Genomic DNA, 27,209 nt, shown 5'->3' with positions numbered 1-27,209 from the left:
GGAAACTGACCCCCTGTTTTCAGCTGGGATGGAGCAGTGCTCTTAAAAAATTTCCTCTTCCCTTCTTTGTTTTTGTATTGAACCACCACCCCCACTATCACTGACCTTTAGTAATCCATGGCTAACCCAAAATCTGCAAATCGGTTGGCAAATAAGAAGAAAAACCCTTGTACCTTTGGAAAAAAATCCAGCTGCTGGCTCTTCGGCATGGCTTTCTAGCATCCATTTAATAATAATAGTTATAGTACTTGTTAAGCACTTACTTTGTGCCATGCACTGTTCTAAGCTCTGGGGTAGATACAAGCTAATCAGGCTGGACACAGTCCCTGTCCCACATGGGGCTCACACTCTTAACCTCATTTTAAAGATGAAGTGGCTGAGGCACAGGGAAGTGAAGTCACTAGCCCAAGGTCTCACAGCAGCTTCCTCAGTCTGGCTCCTTGCCTCTTCCATCCACCAGACCAGTTATAACCCTTACCATACCACCGCCTGAGGGGGTGTTATCCCCCCTCTCGCCTCCTACCCCCAGCTGGACTGGAGAGCAGGGGTGGGGGGGGCCCAGAAAAAGACATTTGCTTACCACTGTGAGGTAAAGTCAACGAAGTCTGCTGAGAACTTGCCCACGGGAAGCTGGGGTGACGGCTCTTCCACCACCTGTTTGAGCTGCTGGAACGGGGTGCCCCAGGAATCGTAGGGGAACCGCAGGATGGCCAGTTCGATCTACCAGAGGAGAGGGAGACGCTGCCTCAGAGAAGGAAGTCCAGAGGGGGGATGGATGGACAACATGGAGGGTAGGAAGACATCAACGATCCCTCCCTGTTCGTTCCCCCCGAGGCAGGCGGGTGTCCGCTGGGACCCCTTCAGACTTCAGTTGGCCAGGGGCGCCGGCTTAAAACTCATTTAGGACTGTCCTCAGTGGTCTCCCATCGCTGCACTTTAGATATTTTCATTAAGTCCATCAGTGAGTTGCTCTCAGAGTTAAAATAACCACCCTATTCAGAGGACTTGGGGGGAAAGTGACAAACCCTGGTGTTTGCCGCCCTCTCCTGGCTTTTTCCAGAAAGCAGAAGATGAATCCTGGCAGTGCCCTGTCTAGCCGGTGGCCAGGCCGACCAAGGGGAGAATGGGCCAGCTGAGACCCTGCCGGAACTTTCTGTCTCTAGCGAGGACTTATCGATCCCTTGCTGGTCATTCCCTGCTCCCCGCTCATTAAAGTGAGAAGCAGCGTGGCCCAGTGGATAGAGTACGGGCCTGGGAGTCCGAAGGACCCGAGTTCTAATTCCAGTTCTGCCATTTGTCTGCTGTGGGATCTTGGACAAGTCATTTCACTTCTCTGTGCCTCGGTTACCTCATCTGTAGAATGGGGATTAAGACCGTGAACACCATGTGGGTTAGGGACTGTGTCCAACCTGATTATCTTTTATTTACCCCAGCGCTTAGTACAGTGCCTGGCACAAAGTAAATGCTTATCAAATATCACCAAAAAAAGTATTTAGTAAAAAATGTTCTGGAACTCCTCTGAGTGGCACCCTACAAGAATGCACACTGGAAAGAAGGAGTTCTAGTTGAAATCCTTCTTGCTGTAATTTTAGCCCATTCCTTTTTCCCAACCTCAGGGATGGTGAGCTTTGATTCCTCAAGAAGGCTAGTGTAAAGAACACAGGCCTGGGAGTGAGAGGCCCTGGGTTCTAACCCCAGCACTGCCACTTGCCTGTTGTGTGACCTTGGGTAAGTCACTTCATTTCTCTGGGCCTCAGTTTCCTCATCTGCAAAATGGGGATTCAATACCAGGTCTCCCTTCTACCTAGACTGGGAGCCTGGTGTGGGACCTGATTATCTTGTACCTACCCCAGAGTTTAAAACAGTGTTTGGCACAAAGTAAGCTCTTAAAAAATACTAAAATAGGCAGTTGGGTCAGATTGCTCTCCCTGCATACAGGGGTGGAGGGGCCTCCCCACAGGCCACAAGGAGGAATGTAATCAGGAGGCCCAAGCAGTCAATCAGGGCTGGCCAGGTTTATTTGTGAGGGTGGGAGCGAAAGTCCCAGGGGGTGGGGGGGAAGACACTCGCCGCAGGTAGGATTGGGAACAAATGGAGACAGGAGAGATACAGAATCTTCAGGGTACTGCAAAGGGATGGGGACTAAGACTCACAAGGGGTCAGGATATGGACAGGGAAAATGGCCAGGGCATGGGGCAGCTGTTTTCAGAGGGCCTGTTGTGGGCATTCTCCTTGCCATCGCCAGGTTATGGCTAAGACAAACACCCTGGGGTCGGCCTGTAGACACGAGCAGTCTCTGTTCACCGGATGGCCAGAGACACACCGCTGGCTTCTGGGATCAGACAGCCTCGGCCTGCCAGCAGAGCCCATGACTCCATTTCTGGCCCCCATCCATCTCCAAGGAAGGGGTGGAGCCAGCTTGCTCCGGCTGGTGGTCCCACCCAAAAGACCTTGGGGGGAAGCTAGTGCCCTACCCCTAGTGCCAATCCCTTGGGGGCAGTGCTCCCTCTCTAGCGGACACCCTTCTCTGCCGTCAGTCACGGACCCACACCCAGCCCCTCACACCAGTTTCCCTGCCACAGACGCTACCATTGTTATGCCCAGACTCCAGATGTCGGATTTCACGCTGTATCCTTTCTGGTTCAGCTCCGGGTTTATTCTCTCGGGCTGGAAAGGGAGACAAAGAGGACAACTGAAAGAAGGCAGCTTTTGCTCCTGAATTCTTTACGACCTCAGTCTCCAGGGAAGCTACTGAAAATTGTGCATAGATGGGTCCCCTCTAGGGAACTTAGGGCAGCACTGTGGCCTGGTGGATAGAACCCGGGCCTGGAAGTCAGAAGGACCTGGGTCTTAGCCCCAGGTCCGTCACTTGTCTGCTGTGTGATCTTGGGTAAGTCATTTCACTTCTCTGGGCCTCAGGTACCTCATCTGTAAAGCGGGAATTTAAGACCGTGAGCCGATTTAAGACTGTGGGACATGCACTGCACCAACCTGATTAGCTTGATTAGCTTGAAGTAGCCCAATACAACAGGTAGGTATTGTTTTTTTGTTCCTCCTAAAATAACCAGATAATTTAGGTCCAAATATATATTTTAGCATTTCGGTTATCTGAATCATTGGCACGCACAGGACCATCCCTAGTGAACTTTTAAATACCAAAGCCTTGGTAGAGTAACATTCCCACAGGAGTGGTGTAAGCTCACTGGACCTCAGTTTCCTCATCTGTAAAATGGTGGTAAGGGAGGTTTGAGCACAGGGGACTGAGTCTGATCCCGTCAGCTACTCTCCACTCCACAGTTATTCCCAGGAGGACCTGCAGACTCCCAAAGTTCTCTGGGAAGCAGCATGCCCTATTGGATAGAGCACAGGCCTAGGAGTCAGAAGGACCTGGGTTTCTAATACCGGCTTCTCCACCTGTCTGCTCTGTGAACTTGGGCAAGTCACTTCACTTCGCTGAGCCTCAGTGACCTCATCTGTAAAATGGGGATTAAAATGGTGAGCCTCTTGTGGGACATGGACTGTATCCAACCCAATCACCTTGAATCTATCCCAGTGCTTAGTACAGTGCCTTGCACATAGTAAGTGCTTAACAAATACCATTATTATGATCATTATTATTATATTGCACCGTTTTCGGACTCAGTACTTACGGCCATGTAAGGCTTGCATCCTGCGTCCATAGTTTTAGCAACAGAGTCTACGAGGTAACCGCTGATTCCAAAGTCACACATCTTCACTTGGCCCAGGGTATTGATCAACACGTTCGACGGCTTGACATCTGAAGGTGACACACACTGGGTCTGTCACTCTCCACTTGCTCTCCCGACTCTCCTCGCTATCACAAGGGGGCGCCAACGGATTCCAAATGAGCAGCAACAATGACAGATTCCCAAGCCTGGGATTGATGGATTCAACTTCCATCCTCTGCGATGTCTGGCTTTCCCCCAACGGCACTTCTCCCCCAGCCTGACCCACATCCCAAGACCCAAGAGATCTCGTGGGTGACCTCGCTCCCTGAGGACGACACATCTGGACGAGGAGAGGTAAACCCCAGGTAGGAACCTCTTGGACTGGATAGGCCTCTTCGGGTCAAATGCTCCTACTCGATCATGGTCTAGTGGAAAGAGTGGAGGCCTGGGAGTCGGAGCACCTGGGTTTTAATCCCGGTTCCTTCCCTGGCTTCCTGTGTGACTTTGAGCATGACGCTTTCTTTGGTTCTCATTTTCCTCATCTGTAAAATGAGGATTCAATACCTGTCTCCCACCTGCATAGACTGTCTCATGGAGGGGACAATACTTGGTGCATCCTCATTATCTTGTACCTACCCCAGTGCTTAGTGCAGGGCTTGGTATATGGGAAGCACTTAACAACCAGCACAATTAAAACATAAAATCACCCCTGCCTCCTGGACGAGACAACTCCATTTATTGAACGGTTCAGTACCAAAATGCATCCTCACGCCCAACGGGATATTCCATCCAAACCCTTAAAGATCTTCAAGAAAGGAGGATCTTGCATCCTCCTTTATCGTAATCCCATTTCATTTCCTGCAATTAAATTCTAACCTGAATCCTTCCCACTGCCATTTCACACTAGTTCCTCTTGTTCTAATTTCAGCCAAGATGGAAAGCAGCTGTTGATTAGGCTGCTCTTAGCTCCAAGGGGTAAAATTCCTCAGATTCCCCCATCTTATGTCAACCGACCATCTCCCCTCTCTGAAAAGTCCAAGAATTACGATTCATTCAATCATATTTACTGAATGCTTACTGTGTACAGAGCACTATATGGTGTTGGTTTGTGGTTTAACTAGGGCAGGAGTAGCTTTGGGGGCACTCACCTCGGTGAATGACAGAGAGCTTACTGTGTAGGTGTTCTAGTGCCTTTACGATCTGCAAGAGAAAGACAGAGAAGGGCTAAGGACCTCATCATTTGTGAAAAATCAAACATGCAGCCCCCTCCATCCTCCTCCCCCAGGCACAGGAAACTCCAAAAATAAGAATAACTTGGTCATTTCTCTGTTCTCATACCAAATGGTCCTGTTTTCAATTAATTAATTGCATTTATAGAGCTCTTACTTTTTGCAGAGCCCTGGACTAAGCCCTTGAAACATATAATAGAGGAGGTAGATCTGATCCCTGCCCTCAGTGAGCTTCAGTCTACTGTACTCAGAGTACTGTACTAAGTGCTTGGGAGAGTACAACAGAGGTGGTAGATACATTCTCTGCCCTTGAAGAGCTTACAGCCTACTGTGTGCCTGAGCACTATACGAGGAGCTTGGGAGAGTACAGCACAATGGAGTTGGTAGATACAATCCCTGCCCTTGGGAAACATCAGTTTTCTGTGTGCAGAGCACTGTACTAAGCCCTTGGAAGAGTAGAGTGAGTTAGTAGACACAATTTCTACTCTCAAGTACCTTATAGCTGGAGCACTGTACCAGGAGCTTGGAAGAGTAAAATCCAATGGAGTAGACAGAAATGATCCCTGCCCTCAAGGTGCTTACAGTGTAGAGGGATTCTAGTCTACCATTTAGCAGATCTGTCTCCATTCAAGTACTGGTAGCTCTGAACACCTTTATTTCTCTTAGTTTTTATTTTTAAACATTCCCCCCTAGATGCCTAGCAATTATATTCATTGGGCTAATTTCCCCCTGAAACCTCTTTATGTAGGGACTCTGCTGAGACCCTGGTTGTTGGTGCCACGAAGACTGCCAAAGCAACTGTCTTCTGATCACTTGCAGAGCACTAAACTTCAAATGCTTTCAGTCATTCTCACAAGGTAAACAGCCACTGCGCTTTGGGGGATAGTTTTAAAAATTATTTCCTCACTGACATAAAAATGAGGGCAAGTCTGGTATTCTTCTGTGCTATCAGTGGCCACCACAAGCATTCGTTCATTCATTCAATTGTATTTATTGAGTGCTCACTGTGTGCAGAGCACTGAACTAAATGCTTGGGGTTGTACAGTACAATGATAAACAGACACATCCCCAAGACCCCATCCCCAAACCAGGGCTGTGTGGATGAAGCACCTCCCTCTTAACTCCCCCTTCTCAATCACCCTACTCTGATTTTCTGATCTTCTAGTACTCCCCAAGGACCCCCAGCTTCTCCCTAGAAGCTCCTTGAGAGCGGGGATCAAGACTCCTTAGTCTATTGCACTCCCCCAAGCACTTAGTATAGTGTTCTTCACAGAAAGCGCAATAAATGCCATTCACTGATTAATCTCTCTTCAATGCCCCCTCCACCCGCTCAGTTCTCAAGTGTTTCTGGGAAACACAGGCCTAACTCCAGTGGGCTTGAGATGAGAACTTCTGTCTGACTGCACCAAGCCCCAATAAGCCTTTGCAGTCTATAAGTTCTCTTCCCCACTGCTTTCCAAAGCTCCAGTTAATTTACACCATCCTATTCTCCTCACTTCCCTTTCTCTCCTCTTCCTTTTTTTTTTTCCATCTTTGTATCTCTCCTCCACACCAGTGTTTCACAAAGGACCCAGAACTAGCTCTCCAGTGAAGAGGGATTGGCGAATGCATCCCCTTGGCAAGACTGCTTCTTCCAAATGAGCTCACTGCTTCAGAGTATTTGACTCCCACCCAAAAGTCCAACCAAATAAGCAGCATAATTGGATTTGAGCTCCTGTGCCAAAAATCAATCATTGTTTTTATTGAGAGTTTACTGTGCGCACAGCGCTGTATTAAGCACTTGGGAGTGTGCAGAACAACAGAGCTGGTAGAAATGCACCCTGCCCACAAGGAGCTTACATTCTAGAGAGGGAGAAAAGAAAGCACAGGATCTCGTCTGAATAGCAGTCCCTCCACTCTGGAGGCTGACATGATGGAGACAGACTACTTACCGAGACTGCGATTTTTCCCAAGATGTCCTCGGGAATTGTCAGACCTTTGTCAATGACGTGCTTATAGAATTTATCCAGGGACGTGTCCATAAGTTCCATGCAGATCCACACATCGCCCTGTGAGAGGAAGGAGAGTTGAGACAGCTCACACTGGCTGGAGGCTGATTGCACATCTTTTTTTTAAGGTATTTGTTAATCACATTCTATCTGTCAAACAATGATCTAAGTGCTGGGATAGGTACAAGTTCATTAGATCGGACACCTGCCTGCTCATCCCATAGGGAAGAGGTTGACCTAGACACTGCTTGGGGAACATCAGTATTGAAAAAGAACATCCTTTGTCCAGGCCGAGTGCCCCTTTTTTTTTTAATGGTATTTTTGTTAAGCACTTACTATGTGTCAAGCATTCTAGGTTTTGGAGTAGATATAAATTAATCAGGCTGGACATAGTCTCCCTGTCCCACATGGGGCTTGCAGTCAAGCAGAAGCAGTGGATAGAGTATGAGCCTTTAAGTCAGAAGGACCTGGGTTCTAATCCCAGCCCTGACACTTATCTGCTTGGTGACCTTGGGCAAATGACTTCACTTCTCGGGGCCTCTATTACCTCATCTGTAAAATGGGGATTAAAACTGTGAGCCCCCGGGTGGGATAGGGACTGTGCCCAACCCAGCGCTTAGAACAGTGCTTGGCACATAGTAAGTGCTTAACAAATACCATCATCATCATTTGCTTGTATACACCCCAGCGCTTAGTACAGTGCCTGGCACAAAGTAAGCATTGAACAAATACCACAGGTATTATTATTAAGCAGGAGGAAGAACAGGATTGAATCCCCATTTTGCAGTTGAGGAAGCTGAGGCACAGAGAATTAAAGTGATTTGTCCTAAATCACACAGCTGGTAACTAGCAGAGCCAGGATTAGAATCCCGGTCCTCTGGCTCCCAGGCCTGGGCTGTTTCTACTAGATCATTCGGCTTCCTATGTGGTATAAGATAATGCAATGTGCCTAGTCCTCAGTGAGAGAGACCAAAGACTAATTCATTCAGTTGTATTTATTGAGCACTTACTGTGGGCCGAGCACTATTACTAAGCACTTGGGAGAGTACAATGTAAAAAAAACAGACACACCTGCTCACGACGAGTTTAGAGTCTAGATTCAGATTTTCTCTAATCACTATGACTTTCGTCGCCACCCATAGACAGACCATACCAGGATGGAAATAGCACTCTTAAGTCCACTCAACTTTCCTTGGTCACGGGGAGGGTTATGTTTTCACTGCATTTTTTCTATCGATGGATTTATAAATGTGGAATATACTTCCTCCAGGCATTCCCTGGCCCCCATGGCTACTGACTTCCTCCCTCTTCCAAACCCTCCATGCTGGCAACCTACGGTCCTCCTACCTCCCGGAAGAGCGCACCATAGAAGGTGACCGTGAAATGACAATCCACCGTCCTCATGGAGATGTCCAGATCCATCAGGAGCCTCTTCTGCTCCTGACTGTTCACTGTCGCCCGGATTCGCTGGACGGAAACAGAGGGGGAGATCCGTGGTTACTCTCCTCGAAGACGGTAGTCTCGGAGGGGCCCTCGGGTTATGAACTGCAGTTTTGATTTCCTTGCAATGGCAGAGGATTTCCAGATGGATCCCTCAAAAACCCAAAACATGTAGGGATTTAGGAAAATAAGACCCATCATTCTAGACCCAATGGACTGGGACCTGGTATGATAATCTGTCTCTGACCGTGACAACAAAGGATGTTTGGGGGAATGAAAAGATGGTGATCTTGAACAGATGTCTTCGTGGACCTCTTAGGTAAGTAACAAAGCACCTTTATTTCACCAATTTGTCCACCACCCCATGACATCGGAAGGAAGGAAACAGAAAGTTGGATAGAACTTTGAGGGGGTCAGTAATTTCTGCTTCTAATTAACCATTTCTGTTTTGTCCAGAACCCACACACTGGGGGAATATTTGGGTGATTTCCTGAAGGTTCAGTGAGTAATAGTTTCTTTCCCATTCACAAAGGCTACCAAGGGGGTTGCTACAAAGAACTGAGAACTTAGTGGCTCTAGAAGAAGGACCTCAAGAAAATGCTGGTCCTGTCTACCCACCACTGGGATTCTTCGAGAGTTAAATTTGGCCGTCTATTCCACCATAAGGATTCTCTGAAAGTTAAAGATGGTCCTATTGCCCACCAATGGGATTCTCTGAATGTTAAGGTTAGTCTTAATTGATGATGATTGCAGTATTTGTTAAGTGCTTACTGTAAACTTGGCACTGTTCTAAGCACTGGGGTAGATACAAGATAATCAGGTTGATACGGTCTCCACCTCACACAGGGCTCACAGTCTCAACCCCATTTTACACGAGGTAACTGAGACCCAGAGAAGTTGAGTGACTTGCTCAAGGTCACAGCAGCCAGGTAGAGGCGCTGGGATTAGAACACAGGTCCTCCTGACTCCCAGAACCATGCTCTATCCATTAGGCCATGCTGCTTCTCTACTTCCCACCAGTGGGATTCTTTGAGAGTTTAAGTTGGTTCTCTTCCCCACCATGTGAATTATTTGTGGTCCTATTCGTCAACAGTGGGAATTCTTTGAGTAAGCAAAGAGGTGGGTAATCATTTAGCCTAGTGATCTCTCAGCTAAGGCAGGTTCTGACAGAGCCACACAAAGAGCCTGAAGCTTTCTGCGGTGTTTCAATAGAAATGCTATTCCAAAGTCTGCCAGGAGGCAATCCCTGATTGGTTTTCCCACTTCCAATTATGTGATCCATCAGCCACATTTGTTTTCATGTATTTAATCTATTATTTACTCTCTTGCGTTGGTTTATATCTTCTCTCTTAATTCTGATATATTGAGTAATGTATAGTTTCTCCCCATAAGGCCTTTTTGTCTTTTCCATCTTTAGAATGTTCCCCAAATATCTCGGTCAATTCTCCTGTACAAGGCACCTCCCATTAAGGAAAACTTGCGTCAAAGAACGTCCCGCGCGTCCAACACCTCATATGTATTTACAATCGGTTCTTCCGACACCTTGTTGTGCTGATTCCCACTGAGACGCGTGTTGTCGGAATAAACATTGCCTAATCCTGCCATCGCGCCCTAGCCTAAATCTGCAGAGGGAAGGTGCCCGGGAGAACTGAGTGCACAGTGCTTTGCTCACAAAAGGTGCTCGGGAACTACTGCTGATAATCATACAAAGGGTTGAATTATGTAAGGGAAGGCCAAAAATGATCACACAAGATCTTGTCTGGTAAACTAAAAAAATCAGAATCCTCAATTGGATCATGAATGGATAGACTTGGGAAGGAATGCTCCATATTTCAGTAAGAACCATTCTTAACCGAAGCAACTTTCCATACTTCAAAATCTCACTTAGGAGGTATCGGGCTAGTAAAAAAGCCAGGTACAGACCCATTTTCAGTTTGGATAAATAACACTCTCTGTCCCTCAACTCCAAAAGGCTAAGGGGGTGGTAGGATTTATACTTCATTCTGCTTTTTAGGAACCAGTAGGTTCTAGGTCCTGCTAAAATCTCTCCCTCCTTTCTTTCTTTCCCAGCAACAGCTGCTGGAACTGTCTGGCGGGGTTCTCTCTCCCCCTGTGGTTGAAACACTTCCAGAACCTCATAATCCCAACCTGGGGCACTTGACGGGGGTTTTTCTTTCTATCCGCTGAAGTCAGCAAGTCTACCCAAAAGGATGAAAACAGTTAATGGGAGCAGGAGGACCAGTGCTTGAAGTGATAGAGAAATATGGGAAACAGGATGGTTTGGGTAGTAATCCAACTGGGAAAAATGAAGGGGCAGGAGATGTTTTTATTTTCTTTTATTTCCACCTCCCTCCCCAGAAACAGATTTAAGTCCTGAAAGCTAACAGGGTAGTACTGCCCCACTTCAAGCACTGGGGAGGACTAACACATACAAAATACAGATACCCACATAGAAACACCCAGCTACCCCAGTGCACAACTTCACAAATGCAGAGTATGCGAGCACACAATTACACAAGCACCCAGCTACACGAACACACACATACATGCACACACAAGAAGGACACCTGGGGAGGCCGACTCTACCTTCACCGCCATGATCTGCCCGCTAGGCACGTGTCGCATCTTCTCCACTACCCCGTACGCACCTCGTCCCAGTTCTGCTATAGGCTCCAGGTCGTCAGCTTTCACTTCGAAATTCTGGGATGGGGGGAAGCAACAAGCAGGGTGAAAATCCCGCATAAAGACCCATTTTTCCACCCCTAAATACTCACTACTTCTCTGGGATTCCTCAGACAGAGAAGACCCTCTCCAGGGTGAAAGCCTTCTAGGGTGATGAAACAAAAATAGCAATAATAGTTGTGGGTTTTGTTAAACCCTGACTAGGTAATGACCACTGTACTAAGCACTGAGGTGGATACAATATCATATTTCATATGGGGCTCACAGTTTTTTTTAAGAGGGAGGTATTAGAATCTCCGTTTTGCCGATGAGGGTACTGAGGCACAGAGAAGTTAAGTGACTTGCCCAAGGTCACACAGCAGACAAGTGACAGTAATTAAGTGGCTGACACAGGATCCCAAAAGAGGAAATGGAAGAGATTTTGCCTTAATATAAGGAAGAGTTTTCCAACAGCAAGACTGGCAAACTCTGGGCAACCATCCCTAGGATTAATAATAATAATTAGTAAGAATTTTATTAGTAATGGGCTACATACTAAGTATATGTAGCCTATAACAATCTTACAGTTCAGAGGGGGAAATAGACATTGATATAAATAAATTACAGATATGTACGTAAGTGCTACGGGGATGAGGGAGGCATGAATAAGAAGTGTAAATCCTAGTGCAAGGGAGACTCGGAAGAGAGTGGGAGAACTTTTGGATTTGATGGAATCTCTGCCCCTTGGAAGTATTCATTTCACCATACGTTACTAGCAAATAGTAATGGAACGATCTGTTAGAAATCATGCCTTTTACTCTTAAATTATCCTTAGCCTAATATCTCAAGGTGTCTCACTTCAGAGCACCTTGAAGCTTCTCTTTGAGGCACCTTATGGAGGAAGAAAACTGCTCGAACATTGAAAAAAAAATTAAAAAAAATCTCTGGTGTCAAGAGGCTAAACGAGATTGGTTTTCTGAATCACATTCCTTTGCCCTGGTAACCTCCACAGTGTGTGGCATCCCTGCCTCCCTCAACTCATTTGTTGCACTCTGTGCCCAAGTGGAAACATGAATATCAAGGATGAGAGAACGTGATTCTGTTTGTCTGCTTTATGGTACTTATTAATAGCTTACTATGTGTTGAACACTGTTCTAAGTACTGGGGTAGATACAAGTTAATCAGGTCAGACACAGTTCCTGCCCCACAAGGGAGCTTACAGTCTTATGTAGATGGGAGGACAAGTATTGAATCCCCATTTTACAGTTGAAGAAATTGAGGCACAGAGAAGTGACTAGCCTAAGGTCACACAGAAAGCAATCAGGATTAGAACCCAGGTCCTCTGACTGCCAGGCCTGTGTTCTTTTCACTAGACCATACTAAGCCACTACCATGATCATCCAGGAAGTCTCAGTCCTGAAGTCTCAGGGCTTGAGGCCCAACCATCACTCTTAACAGGAGGTGCCATGGTATTGTGCCCGCCAGGATTTCTTTGCCAAGTCAGTGTTCCTCATCCACCTGTGCCCTCAGGTGCAGGGAGAAGGGTGAGGATTTCCAGTTGTTGCCTTCACTCCTCTCTCCTTCAGGAGGTGGCCTAACCCCAGGCCTGTAGCAGCGCCAGCTGGCACTTAATTAAACACCCCAGGGCCCACCCAGAAGCTTTGAAGTTCCCATCCCATTAGGTGCCGGAGTTCACACCTCAACTGGTACTTTGGGTGTTTTTTTTTATTTCTTTTTTTTCCACAGGGATGCAGATGGTAGGTGAGCCCTAGGCTTGGAAAGCAAGTAAGGGAAGAGGTAATTGAGAATTCCAATCCCACATCTCCTGGGCCTCCCAGTCTTTTCCAGATAAATCTTCCACAAAGGAACTCAGATTTCCAGCAGTTCTTGCCTCCTCTGAGTCAGTCAGTCCTATTGAAGCAGCGTGGCTTAGTGGAAAGAGCGTGGGCTTTGGAGTCAGAGGTCATGAGTTCAAATCCCAGCTCTGCCACTTGTCAGCTGTGTGACTGTGGGCAGGTCACTTAACTTCTCTGTGCCTCAGTTCCCTCATCTGTAAAATGAGGATGAAGACTGTGAGCCCCACGTGGGACAACCTGATTCCCCTGTGTCTACCCCAGCGCTTAGAACAGTGCTCTGCACATAGTAAGCGCTTAACAAATACCAACATTATTATTATTTTTTGAGTGCTTACTGTACTAAGTGCTTAAAGAGTACAATATAACAATAAACAGACACATTCCTTGCCCACGAGGAGTTTACAGTCTAGAGGGGATCTGGGTGGCCTCTCTTCGCCCTGGGATAATCTCACACTTCCTACGGGCAGACTTCAATCCAAGACTGGCCCTCTCAGTGGGTGGAATTTGGCTCCGCAGGGATTAAAACAGCACAGTGTAGTGGATAGAGCGGGGGCATGGAAGTCAGAGGGTTATGGGTTCTAATCTTGCTCGACCACTTGTCTGCTGTTTGGCCTTAGGCAAGTCACTTCACTTCTCTGTCCTTCGGTTACCTCATCTGTAAAATGGGGATTAAAACTGTGATCCTCCTGCGGGAGAGGGACTGTGTACAACCTGATCACCTTGTCTCTACCCCAGCGCTTAGAATAGTACTTGGCACATAATAAGGGCTAAACAAATACCATTATTATTATTATTATTAACACTACTGTCCCTTTCTTCAACCCTTAGAGGAATCTGTTTTCCAAAGATTCTCCCAAGGTGGCACAAAGGGTAACAGAAGAGTCCAGACATCTGACGCCTCTCTCTTGCTGTGACTGGGACCTTGGGTTTCAGGCCCCTGCAGCTCCTCTTTCTTGGTGCCAGTGTTGGCCCAGGGTCAGGGTAGACCTGGCACTGAACTGCTTCAGGGGCTCCTCGCTTGGGTTAGTCATTTCCCTTCTTTAACTCCATTACTTGGGGGGAGCAAGGTCTGGATAGCCCCCTAGCCTATAAACCAGGGCTCTGAGATCCTGAGGGATAAGTGCTGGATGAGATGGCATCTCACCTCATCTAGGAAATACCTTTCAAATCTGTCAAAGTGTTCCCACCTCATAAAAGACTTATGTGTATTTACTGAGCGCTTACTATGTGCAAAGCACCGTACTAAGCACTTGGGAGAGTACAATAAACAGAATTGACAGGCATGTTTCCTATCCATAATGTAGCGTGGCTCAGTGGAAAGAGCACGGGCTTTGGAGTCAGGGCTCATGAGTTTGAATCCCAGCTCTGCCACTTGTCGGCTGTGTGACTGTGGGCAAGTCACTTAACTTCTCTGTGCCTCAGTTCCCTCATCTGTAAAATGGGGATTAAAACTGTGAGCCCCACGTGGGACAACCTGATTCCCCTATGTCTACCCCAGCGCTTAGAACAGTGCTCGGCACATAGTAAGCGCTTAACAAATACCAACATTATTATTATTATTATTATTATTATTAATGTGCTTACAGTTTAGAGGCGGGGGGACTGACATTAATATGAATAAATCAGTCATTTGTAATGTATAATTTAAAGATAGATACATAAGTGCTTTGAGGTTGGGGTGAATTTCACATGTACAAAGGTCACCAAATGAAGCACATAAGCAACTCAAAAGGGAGAGCAAGCTGGGAAGGAAGCCTTTAACTGGTAACATCAAAGTTCTTTCTTTCACTCTCTCTTACTTTCTCTCTCCATTTCTCTCTCTTTCCTTCTCTCTCATTGTTTTTCTCTTTGTCACCATTTCTCTCTCTCTTCATCTTTCCATCTATCTCGTCTCTCAATCTCTCTTTCCAGCTTGCTCCTCTATTGATCACTCTTTTCTTCTCTCTGTCACACACACCCACCCACACCCACACACACACCCACACCCCCCCCCCCCCCTTCCCTTTCACTACCCTAATCAATCCAGCTATCATTAGAAGCCGACAGTTAGGAAGCATCGTTTGGCAATCCTGCTTTTTACCTTATCCCCAATTGAGATGCAGGCTTTGGAGTCCAAATCCCGCGGTGGCCTAGTGGACAAACAAATAGGTAAGTGAGGATGGGCCCCAAATGTCCAGACTCCACACATACCCCTTTCTCCTCCGGTCAGCGGAGAATCAACCAAGAGCCCTGGGACCCCAGTCTTTGACGATGTACCAGCCGCCTAACTTTTTTCCCCAGGATCGCTCAGCCAATCACAAAGATCCATTTAATCACCTGGGTTATCGGTGGCTATGGGAAGTGTAGTGAGCGTGATCTTTTTTGATCCACATGTAATCCACAGATCTGATCAAAGCCCAGATTGGACATATGCTCCCCTCACATACATGTGACCTAAAGTGCTCAAGAAAGCCATCTCGATACTTCTCTGGACCTCAGTTATCTCCTCTGGAAAATGGGGATTAAGACTGTGAGCCCCATGAGGGACAGGGACTGTGTCCAACTTTATTAGCTTATATCTACACCAGCACTTAGAACAGTGCTTGGCACACCGTAAGCGCTTAACAAGCACCATAATTATTATTAAGAGCAAAAGTTTATTCCATCATCCAAGTCAGCGTGCAGGTTGTTCAAGTCATTGTTCAGCAAGTCAATCTCCAACCCAAACTGTCCCTAATGATAACGATTATCCAAAAGACAATCCAGGGCTCCAGGCCCACCAAACCTGCCAAAAACACCGAAACATGGTGCCAGGACTAACTGACAGACTAGTCCCAACATTGGAACAGTCTCGGTCGGCTTTCAGCCAGGGAGAAGGGAGCCAAACTTTGCCTGGGTGCCGGCACGCTGCCAAGAGGAAGAGAACATTTTAAGGAAAGACAGTGTCTTCCAGCCAGTCTCACCTAAACTCATTATGGGCAGGGAACACATCGGCTTATTCTCTTTCATTGTACTCTCCCAAGCGCTTAGAATGGTGCTCTGCACATACTAAGGGCTCAATAATTTTTCCCTCTGCTCCCTCTACCCCCCTTCACCTCTCCGCAGCTAAACCCTCTTCTCCCCCCTTTCCCTCTCCTCCTCCCCCTCTCCCGTCCCACCCCCTCAGCACTGTACTCATCCGCTCAACTGTATATATCTTCATCACCCTATTTAGTTTAATGAGATGTACATCACCCTGATTCTATGTATTTGCCATTGTTTTTATGAGATGTGCTTCCCCTTGACTCTATTTATTGCCATTGTTCTTGTCTGCCTGTCTCCCCTGATTAGACTGTAAGCCCATCAAAGGGCAGGGACTGTCTCTGTTGCCGATTTGTACATTCCAAGTGCTTAGTACAGTGCTCTGCACATAGTAAGCGCTCAATAAATACTATGAATGAATGAATAAATACCAGTGATTGACTGGTCTCCTGGGCACCCTTCGCCATGTAAAAATCTACCCCAAATTCCAAGGCAGTTCACGTCCAGTGATGTTCAGGTATCAATTCTCACAAAACTACTTGCTTTCCCTGCCAGTGGCTACTACCAAGTTATGGTGTCCACCGTATCACGGAGGCCCACCGAATCATGGCATCCTCCGAGTCTCAGCGTCCCCCGAGTCACAGCCTCCAGTCAAGTCACAGCATTCAAGTTCCGTCTGCCCACGGAGTCGTGACTGCCCACTGGGCCCGGCCCTGCTCCCTCGCACCTCTCTGAGGACCTCTCCAAGGATATGTGGGGGTCAGGGAGAAGGCCTGCGGCCTCCATCGTGGGATCTGCACACTTACGTGGAGCTGGTCTGAGGTTGCTCAAATGCTTCTTTGGGAATTTTCAGCCCTGGGTTTCGCTTCTTGCCTAGAAGATGAGACATGAAGAAAATTAAAAATCCAAGCAAGATGGTGAGGGCCGGCCCCCAGGTCAGAGTCAGGGTAGCTATTTATGGAACGTCTCCTGACTTCCAGGCACTGCTTAAGGACTTTGGGAGAGTAGAACAGACGCACATGATGCATTCCCTGCCCAAAGGGAACTTACACACTAGCAAAGGAGACAGACCTAGAACTATTTCAAAATGGGGAAATTGGAATAAGTTAACTGACTGTATAATTGATCACAGAACAGTGCTTAGCACAGAGTAAGTGCTTAACAAACACCATAATTATTATCATACATATTTACCTAAGGGGCAGGTGGGTAGATGCAGGTTGCCCCCCAGAAAAGGAGTTTAAGGCATAGTTGGCTCTGCCTATCCCCCAATTCCTTCTGCACTCCAATCCTCGATTATCAGGCAGGCCCAAGACCTCACTGAGTCCTTCCCTATACTGATGAGCATCTAGATCAGTGCAGGATGGGCTAGGGGAAAGATCGTGGGCCTGGGTTCTAATCCTGACCCTGACACTTGGCAGATGTGTGACCATGGGCAAATCACTTGACTTTGCTGCGCTTCAGTTTCCTCCTCCATAAAATGGGGGTTCAGTACCTCTTGTCCCTCTCAATAAGATTGTGAGCCCCAGGTGGCTCTACCCCAGCACTTAATACAGAGCTGGGCACATAGTATGTGCTTAAACCAACATCACATTATGTTTATCAGTCAAGATAATCAGGTTAGGCACAGTCCCTGTCCCACATGGGGCTCACAGTCTTAATCCCATTTTACAGATGAGGTAACTGAGGCACAGAGAAGTGAAATAACTTGACAGAGGTCACACAGCAGACAAGTGGCAGATCTGGGATTAGAACTCACGTCCTCTGATTCCCAGGCCTATGCTAATGACAACAATCAATTAATTACATTTATTGAGCATTTACTATGGGCACAGCACTGTACCAAGCAAGCCTACAATGTCGATGGGGAGAAAGACATTAATATGAATAAATAAGTTTTTTACAATATATAATTTAAAGATACATTCCTAAGTGCTGTAGGGGTGGGGCAAATATCAAATGTCCAAAGTGCATGGATGACGCAGGAGGGAGAGAGAGCTGGGGAAAAGAGGGCTTAATTGGGGAAGGCCATTTGGAGGAGACATGACTTTTAATAATAATGATAGTATTTGTTAAGAATGTCTATGTGCTGAACACTGAGACCGAAATAAGATAATCACATTGAACGCAGTCCCTGTCCCACAGCGGGTTCACAGTCTAAGTAGGACAGAGAATAGATATTGAATCCCCATTTGATAGATGAAGAAAATGAGGCCCAGAGACATGTGACTTGCCCAAGGTCACAGCAGGCAAAAAGCTTGGCTTTTTGTTTGTTTTTCCAGAAACTTAGGCAGCACCTTCCAACTATCCCTCTCAGAAAGACAATTTTTGTTGCCCAAAGGGAATTTGAACATTCCAGTTAATGCCTCCAGGCCCAAAGCCTGTCATTAAACAAGCCGAAAGCGACCTTCCCCAGAGCAGTTCAACGAGGCGTACCCATAACCTGCACAGACACAGTTCAGGGTCTTCGTCTCAGCCTTCAGAAAAACCCTGACCCACCTGACCCTTCCTTGAAGAACTGAAAGTTACTCGACAGCCAGGTCATGATGACCCTAGGTCAGGGCAGATTGCCACCAAACCAGCCTTGACAGGCGGTTCAGAAAGCCCACAAAATGTTTACCTACCCTTCATGCCCTCTGGCATCAGCGGGGCTCCCTGCCCTCACCCATCTTTCCTCTATTGCCATATAACCTGTCACTGAAAGAGGAGCAAAAATGATTTCAGTGCCAGCCCAAATAGTGGGAGAATCCTCTCGGGATGCAGTCTGACCTAATAGTAACATTAATGATAACTCTGGTCTTTGTTAAGCAGTTATAAGGTGCTAAGCACTACAGAAAGCACTAGGGTAGATATAAGATAAACAGGTTGGACACAGTTCCTGACTCACACAGAGCTCACAGTCAAAGGGGGATGGAAGGAAGGGTGTGTAGTCCCCATTTTAAAGTGGGGGAAACAAACACAGGGAAGTGAAGTGACTTGGCCAAGGTCGCACAGCAAGTAAAGTGGCAGAGCTGGGACTGAGCTGGGACCCAGTTCTCTGACTCCCAGGTCCACTGGAAAGAGCGCAGACCTGAGCAACAGAGAGACTTGGGTTCCACGACTGCCCTGCTTTGTGACTTTGAGCAAGTCACTCAACCTCTCTGGACCTCAGTTTCTTCATAAGTAAAATATGATGACACCTGTTCTCCTTACCTCTAAGACCAAGCACTCAATTTTAATGATAGCAATCATACTTTGATGATGATGATAACTGTGGTGTTAACAAATAAGTATTTATGACTTGCCAAGCACTGGGGGAGATATGCGGTCAGGCAGAGTCCCTGTCCCCCATGGGGTCCACAGTATAAGAGAGGGTTAGAACTGGTCTGCCTGTAATAATAATGGTGGTATTTGCTAAGCGCTTACTATATGCCAAGCATTGTTCTAAGCACTGGGATAGATACAAGGTTATCAGGTTGTCCCACAAGAGGCTCACAGTCTTCATCCCTTTTTTAATAATAATAATGTTGGTAGTTGTTAAGCACTTACTATGTGCCAAGCACTGTAGTGGATATAGGGTAATCAGAGTGTCCCACTTGAGACTCTCAGTCTTAATCCCCATTTTACAGATGAGGCAACTGAGGCAGCAAGAAGTTAAGTGACTTACCCAAAGACACACAGCTGACAAGTGGCAGAGCCGGAATTAGAACCCATGACCTCTGACTCCAAAGCCCATGCTCTTTCTATTGAGCCACGCTGCTCCTCTGATGAGGTAAACTGAAGCACAGGGAAATTAAGTATCTTGCCTAAAGTCACACAGCAGACATTTGGCAAAACCAAAATTAGAACCCAGGTCTTTCTGACTCTGAGGACTGTGCTCTTTCCACTAGGTCAAACTGCTTCCCATGCTTTACACACTGTAAGTGCTTAAATACCATAAAATATCTGTCTTTCCAATTAAGAGTGTAAACTCCTCATGTTTGTATTTGTTTAGTGCTTTCTGCCTACTAAGTACTGGAGGAGATATCATGTCCCAAACCCCCTCCCCTCATAGATAGAACAGGTCTGTCTGTAAATATCTTAAAATCTGGTTTCCCAATTACAGCATAAATCCCTCATATTTGCATTTGTTAAGTGCTTATTAACCAGTGAGAGGGGTATCAGATCAAATACAATCCCTGTTTTAGATGGCTCACAATCTAAGGTAGGGCAGGAAATGAATCTCTTGTTTTCTACTTTCCAAGCACTTTATACAGTGCATAGTACCCAATGGCTGCTCAATATATAACACAGCTATTATTTCTGCTGCTTCTACTACTATTAGTACAAACCCCACGCCTTCATCCGGGAGACATGACGAGCGATTTTTCTCCCCTTCTGCCGCCATTCAGGTACCTCTAGGCACGTGGTTTGACACACACAAGTGCTTACAATCTTCGCTTTCAGACAAACCTCAAAAGGCAACCACAGCTGCGGCTTTTGAGTAGCGGCTTGGGCTCAAGGCAGTGTGGGAGGGGAAGAGAAGAGGTTATAAATAGGGAAATCCCCAGCTGCTTCTCTCTGACTACTTTCCTCACTTTGGGTTGGTCTTTTGCTTCTGTCTCTGTGTTTGCTACAACAGAGAGGTGGCAAAGAGGAGGAATGTAGTCATTTCTTCCCACTAACTCATGTTTATAGGAATTGACTGTGTGAAATCTGGAGTTTAAGTGCTTCCTTGACATTAGACTGTAAGTGCCTTCTAGGCAGGGCATGTGTCCTCCAGTGACTCTTACTGTAACTGATTGTGATATTTAAGTACCACATGTCAAGAACTGTACTAAGTGGTGATAGGGAGAAGATAGGTCCCAAATGGGGCTCACAGTCTAAACAGGAGGGAAAGCAAGTATTTAAACCCCATTTTGTAGATGACAGAATTGAGGTACAGGGAAGTGAAAGGACTTGCCCAGGGTTACACAGTGGGTGAGTGGCAGAGCAGGGATTTGAACCCAAGTCCACTGACTCCCAAGACCAAACACTTTCCACTAAGCCTTGCTGCTTCTCTATGTAACCTCCCAAGCGCTTAATATAATGTTCTACACATAGTATGCTTGGTTACTGATTATTAAGAACTGGGGTAGAAACAAGGTAATAATGACTATGGTATTTAAGTGCTTACTATGTACCAAGCACTACTCTAAGCCCTGGGGCAGGTACAGGATAATCAGGTCCCACATGGGGCTCACAGCCTAAGTAGGAGGGACAGCACTGAATCCCTGACAAGTGACAGGTGGGATTAGAACACAGGTCCTCTGTCTTCCAGACCCATGCTCTTTCCTCTAGGCCACGCTACTTCACAAGATAATCAGGTAGGAAACAGTCCCTGTCCCACACAAGGCTCACAGTCTAAGTAGGAGGAAGAACAAGGATTGAAACCCCATTTTACTGATGAGGAAACTGAGACACAGAGAAGTTAGACAACTTGTCCAAGGTCACTCAACGACCAAGTAGGGGAGGCAGGATTAGAACCCTAAAGGCAGCTGTTTGGTTTACTAACTCTATCACCAGTCTCTCAAGTGCTCAGAAGAGTACTCTGCATTCAGTAAATACCGTCAGTTGATTGAACAAGCAGATCGACCAGGTTACCTGGAAAGCTCTAAAGGTGCAAACCTCAGTCAACCATATTTATTGGATGCTTACTGTGTGCAGAGCACGGTACTAAGGGCTTGGGAGAGTACAATATAACAGATTTGATAGACATGTTCCCTGCCAATAGTGAGCTTACATTCTAGAAAGGGAAACAGACATGGAAATAAATAAATTACAGCTAAGTATATAAGTACTATGGGGCTTAAGGTGGGGTAAACAGAGGGTGCAAATCCAAGTGCAAGGGTGACTGAGAAGGGAGTGGGAGAAGAGGAAATGAGGGCTTAGTCAGGGAAGGCCTCTTGGAGAAGATGTGCTTTGAAAGGGTTTTGAAGGTGGGGAGTGTGATCGTCTGTTAGGAAGAGGGAGGGAATTGCAGGCCAGAGGCTGGAGATGAGACAGATGAGATCATGGTAAAGTGAATAAGTTGGCATTAGAGGAATGAAGTGTGTGGGCTGAGTTGTAGTAGGAAATCGGGGAGGTCAGGTAGGAGGGGGCAATGTGATTACGTGCTTTAAAGCTTATGGTAAGGATTTTCTGTTTGATGTGGAAGCAGATGGGCAACCACTGGAGTTTTTTGAGGAGTGGGGACCATGGATTGAACCTTTTTGTACAGAAATGATCTGTGCAGCAGAGTGAAGTGTGGACTGGAGTGGGGAGAGAGAGGAGGCAGGGAGATCAACAAGGAGGCTTATACAGTAATCAATGCTTGGTAGGATAAGTGAATGGATTAATGTGGTAGCAGTATGGATGGAGAGGAAAGAGTGGATTGTAGGGATGTTGCGAAGGTTGAACCAACAGGATCAGGTGACAGATGGAATATGTGATGAGTTGAGGATCCCGCCAAGGCTATGAGCTTGTGAAATGGAGAATGGAGCCCTCCAAAACATGGGGGTCATGGATGCTGACAGACCCAGCATTTAGGAAATCTCACCCTGGGGTACCTGGGTAGTGCCACGAACATTCTCACAACTGTTTCTTTCAAGAGCACATTCTAGCCAGGAAGATGTGCATCGTGGGACTGACTCTCCCCTGCTTCCCTGTGCGCATGTGTGAAATACACTTAGCAGAAGAGCTGAGTGTACTACTAATGATCATTTTGGTGTTCGTTTAATGTTTACTATGTGCCAAGCATTGTGGTCTGTGGTCTCCCTGAGGGGTCACATGAGCCACGCGAAAGAAGCAACCTCTACACTGCGGATGTGCTGCCCTCTCAAATCAACCTACTCACTGGGCCTCCTCACTCGCCACCATCCTCTCAATCACACCCTCCCCAATGCTTAAACTCCCTCCACCTTCACATTCGCATAACAGCTCTCCCCATCTTCAAAGCCCTCCCAAAATCACATCTCCTCCAGGGAGTTTTCACGGATTAATCTCTCTTCTCACCAACCTATTCTCTCCCCCACCCCGCCCCCTCTTTCTCTTCAGTATTTCCACATCCCCTCAGCACTTTTTTTATGGTATTTAAGCACTTACTGTGGGTCAAGTGCTGGGATAGACACAAGTCCCAGGCCCTGTCCCTCATCTGTAAAACGAGGATTGAGATTGTGAGCCCCCATGGGACAGGGACTGCGTCCAACCCGATTTGTTTGGGTTCACCCCAGCGCTTGGTACAGTACCTAGCACACAGGAAGTGTGTAACAGATTCCAGAATTATTGCAACAGAAGCAAGAGACACTTCAGTACTGTGATATTTGTTTAGAGCTTAATACATATCAAGCACTGGTCTAAGCGCTGGGGTTGATATGAGTTAAGCAGGTCAGACGTCGTCTCTGTCTCCACATGAGGCTCACAGTCTAAGTAGGAGGAAGAACAGGCATTTATGTTAGCACCTGTCTCCTGTGCTCGAATGTAAGCTCTTTGAAGGCAGGGATCATGACGGTCACACTTCAACTGCGTGCCTCCAAAAAGTAAGGTCCTTGTGGACAGGGAACATGTCTATCAACTCTGTTGTACTGCATTCTCCCAAGTGCTTAGTACAATGCTCTGCACTCAGTAAGTGCTCAGTAAATACTAATGACTGATGGTCCCTCCTAGCTTTTGTTTAATAGTAGTGGTAGTAGTAGTAAGTCGTTGCGCTATTTATTAAATACTTAGTAAGTGCTCAGTATGACTGAATGAATGGTTCTTGTTTTATAGTGCTTTGCACACACTAAGGTCACTGTACTAAGCGCTTGGGAAAGTACAATATAACAGTAAACATTTACTCATTTGATTGTATTTATTGAGTGCTTACTGTATTTCAGAGCACTGAACTATGCTTGGGAGAGTACAATATACTGACAGACACATTCCTGCGAACAATGAGCTCACAATCTAAAGGGGGAGACAGACATTCATATAAATAGATAAGTAAATTACAGATATATACAGATAACAGACACCATTCCCTGCCCATAACGCAGGAGAAAGCTACTTTCCAAAGTAGCTCCAAGGTCTTTAGCTCCTCTGGAGGCACTGCTAGATTTCCTATGTTTATTTGAGTGCTTTTTTTTTTCCAATTGACAAATGCCGCCCTTTGCCCGGACCTCTCACTGTGGGAACTAAAGAAAAAGCTCCGCAGACTGCATATCTGTAGGATCCCCAGAGGGAAACCGTGGGAGAGGCCAACAGGGGTTCTTCCCTTAGTGCCAGCAAATACCCGCCCACCCCTACCACCTCCCCTGCCCCCCCGAGGTTTCGCTGCCTCGTTCCTTCTGACGGCCTTTCCCGTAGTCCAAGAGGGCCAGGGCTTCCCAAAAGCAGCAGCTCCAAGGTGTCATGTTCCCGTTCCCCACACAGGTCACAAAGGTCCAAGGCCATGTGGGGTACCAGCAGGACCAGGGAACGGAGAGTCCTCTTGCCCTGGGAGCGGCAGAAATTGAGCCTCTGGGATGGCCCAAGGGTGGCATTTGGAATGAATCGGGAATAATAATAACAGTGGGATTTGTGGGATTTGTTCCAAGCACTGTACGAAGCACTAGAGTAAATACAGACTACGCAGATGGGATAAAGTCCTTATCCCACATGAGATTCTGAAAGGGAGAAGGGGAATCAAATCTCCATTTTACAGATGAGAAGCAGTGTGGTCCAGTGGATACAGCATGGGCCTGGGACCTGGGTTCTATTCTCCACTTGCCACTTGACTGTTGTGTGACCTTGGGCAAGTCACTTCACTTCTCTGGACCTCAGTTACCTCATCTCAAAAATGAAGATTAAGTCTGTGAGCCCCATGTGGGACAGGGACTGTGTCCAACCTGATTACCTTGTATCTACCCTAGTGCTTAAAACAGTGCCTGGAACATAGTAAGTACTTAACAAATACCATAAAAAAAAATGACGAAACGAAGGCCCTGAGAAGTGGTAACTGTTAAGCATTTACTATGTGCAAGGCACTGTATTAAGCACTGGTGTACAGACCGTAAGCACCTCCTCTAATCAGTCATATTTGTTTAGTGCTAATAATAATAGCTATGGTATGTGTTAGGTGCTTACTATGTGCCAGGCACCATACTAAGCACTGGGTTAGATATGAGCTAATCAGGTTGGACACAGTCCATGTCCCACATGGGGCTCACAGTTTTCATCCCCGTATTACAGTTGAGGTAACGGAGTAACAGAGAAGTTGTGACTTGCCCAAGGCTTTCCACTGGCTAAGCTGCTTCTCCAAAGTTTGGGAGGAGAATGACACTACAGGGTCTGTATGTGCTTGTGGTCAGTTAATCATATTTCTTGAGAACTTACTAAGTGCACTGAACTAAGCGCTTTGGAGAGTACAATACAACAGAGTTGGTAGACACATTCCATGCCCACAATGAGTTCACAGTTTAAAGGGGAGCTAAGGATGGGAGGCAGCTGGGAGAAAGAGGCTGCATGTGAAGCCCTGTAGCAAACAGAGGGTGAACTGGTTGAACCAGAACCACCTTTGAGATAGCCCTGTTCAAGCATGCCTCTCTTCTCTCTCTTTCTCTCTCTCTCTCTCTCTCTCTCACACACACACACACACACACACACACACACCACACACGCAGAGAAAAGCAGGGTGGCTTAGTGGATAGAGCACGGGCCTAGGAGTCAGAAGGCCATGGAGTCTAATCCTGGCTCCGCCACTTTCCTGCCATGTGACCTCGGGCAAGTCATTTTACTTCTCTGTGTCTCGGTTCCCTTGGGTGTTAAATGGGGGTTAAGGCCATAAGCCCTATGTGGGACAGGGATTGTGTCCAAATTGAATATCTTGTATCTACCCCAGTGCTTAGAACAGTTCCAGGCACATAGCAATTAACAAATATCACAATTATGATTATTATTGTTCTTATTACATACACACCCACAATACAGATACACACACATATATGCATATCTCTGAAGCAAAGCCAAATACAGAACACCACTGATGCCTGAGCCTCACCCTAGAGATGCCAAGTAAATCTCGACAGAAATGTTGATGAAAGCCACATGAGTGGGCATGGACACAGATAGGTTTCCCGGATGAACAAATGAAATAGAGGCTGCGTATTTTGGGAAGGTGACACTTGGGTGGCCCAGCCTACATGGACAATACCAATTTTTTACATACATGTAGGTATGCCTCAGATTGTCCTTTGATTTCCAAGATGGTGCTAGTGATAGAGAAGTCCTGTCCAGGTATGCAGATGTGGAGAAGTCTGGGGGTCCGGAACCCCTCCCGTGCTGTGGATACCTCTCATAAATGTTGCTTTCTCTTATCTTCACAGGGCTGGCATCTTAGATATCCCACCGCCATCTGGGGACATTCTGTGGATTGAGTTGGGAGTTGCTCCTCCAGACCCACCCGTCAGGACCTTGATGGACTACAAGGGATTTCAGAGGCATTTCTGGTTTGTCAACCCAGACAAACCCGGCTCTCTCATTCACCCCACACATCCAATCCGTCACCGAGACCTGCTGGTCTCAACTTTATAATATCACCAAGATCCGCCCTTTCCTCTCCACCCAAACGGCTATCTTACTGGTACAGGCTCTCATAATATCCCAGCTGGATTACTGTATCAACCTTCTCTCTGATTTCCTTGTCTCCTGTCTCTCCTCGCTCCAGTCTATTCTTCATTCCGCTGCCCGGCTCATCTTCCTGCAGAAACGCTCTGGCCTGTCACTCCCCTTCTTAAAAACCTCCAGTGGTTGCCTATCAACCTCCGCACGAAACAAAAACTTCTCATAGGCTTCAAGACTCTCCATCACCTTGCCTCTTCCTACCTCTCCTCCCTTCTCTCTTTCTACTGCCCACCCCACATGCTCCGCTCCTCTGCCACCCACCTCCTCACCGTCCCCCGTTCTCGCCTATCCCGCCGAACAACCCCTGGGCCACGTCGTCCCGCAGTCACGGAATGCCCTCCCTCCTCACCTCCGCCAAACTAATTCTCTTCCCCTCTTCAAAACCCTACTTAAAGCTCACCTCCTCCAAGAGTCCTTCCCAGACTGAGCTCCCCTTTTCCCTCTGCTCCCTCTACCCCCCCTTCACCTCTCCACAGCTAAACCTCTTCTCCCCCCTTTCCCTCTGCTCCTCCCCCTCTCCCATTCCATCCCCTCAGCACTGTACTAGTCCGCTCAACTGTATATATCTTCATTACCCTATTTATTTTGTTAATGAGATGTACATCACCCTGATTCTATTTATTTGCTATTGTTTTATTGAGATGTTCTTCCCCTTGATTCTATTTATTGCCATTGTTCTTGTCTGTCTGTCTCCCCCAATTAGACTGTGAGCCTGTCAAAGGGCAGGGACTA

At 46.8% G+C, this 27,209-nt stretch overlaps 1 protein-coding gene and 2 long non-coding RNA genes across 6 annotated transcripts in view; 2 read left to right on the top strand and 1 right to left on the bottom strand.

The window, feature by feature from the left end:
* LOC114816940 overlaps nt 1–3,026 on the top strand; it is a 29,061-nt gene extending 26,035 nt beyond the window's left edge. Inside the window, exon 3 of the long non-coding RNA XR_003764753.1 lies at nt 2,920–3,026. This is a non-coding gene — a long non-coding RNA (uncharacterized LOC114816940). The remainder of the gene's footprint in view (nt 1–2,919) is intronic.
* The window catches only part of MAP2K6 (mitogen-activated protein kinase kinase 6), a 111,291-nt gene that overhangs the window by 17,821 nt on the left and 66,261 nt on the right, over nt 1–27,209 (bottom strand). For all 3 annotated transcript variants that reach the window (XM_029079700.2, XM_029079701.2, XM_029079702.2), the window contains 9 exons: nt 16,670–16,736; nt 14,944–14,992; nt 10,933–11,046; nt 8,254–8,373; nt 6,850–6,966; nt 4,838–4,889; nt 3,651–3,778; nt 2,590–2,667; nt 581–720 (listed from right to left, as the gene is read on the bottom strand). In XM_029079700.2, coding sequence (XP_028935533.1) covers nt 581–720; nt 2,590–2,667; nt 3,651–3,778; nt 4,838–4,889; nt 6,850–6,966; nt 8,254–8,373; nt 10,933–11,046; nt 14,944–14,992; nt 16,670–16,736 — 865 coding nt within the window. The remainder of the gene's footprint in view (nt 1–580; nt 721–2,589; nt 2,668–3,650; nt 3,779–4,837; nt 4,890–6,849; nt 6,967–8,253; nt 8,374–10,932; nt 11,047–14,943; nt 14,993–16,669; nt 16,737–27,209) is intronic.
* On the top strand, nt 3,750–26,397 carry LOC114816939. 2 transcript variants are annotated; one of them, XR_003764752.2, is made up of 3 exons: nt 3,750–4,054; nt 8,177–9,072; nt 26,180–26,397. It is a non-coding gene; the product is annotated as an uncharacterized LOC114816939 (long non-coding RNA). The 2 variants fall into 2 exon arrangements; XR_003764751.1 differs by lacking the exon at nt 3,750–4,054 and adding an exon at nt 6,951–7,034.

Source organism: Ornithorhynchus anatinus, chromosome 15, assembly GCF_004115215.2.
Source record: "Ornithorhynchus anatinus isolate Pmale09 chromosome 15, mOrnAna1.pri.v4, whole genome shotgun sequence".
In the NCBI taxonomy this organism is placed as follows: domain Eukaryota; kingdom Metazoa; phylum Chordata; class Mammalia; order Monotremata; family Ornithorhynchidae; genus Ornithorhynchus; species Ornithorhynchus anatinus.
Note: the sequence above shows the minus strand (reverse complement) of the source record. Positions and strands in the feature narration are given on the sequence as shown.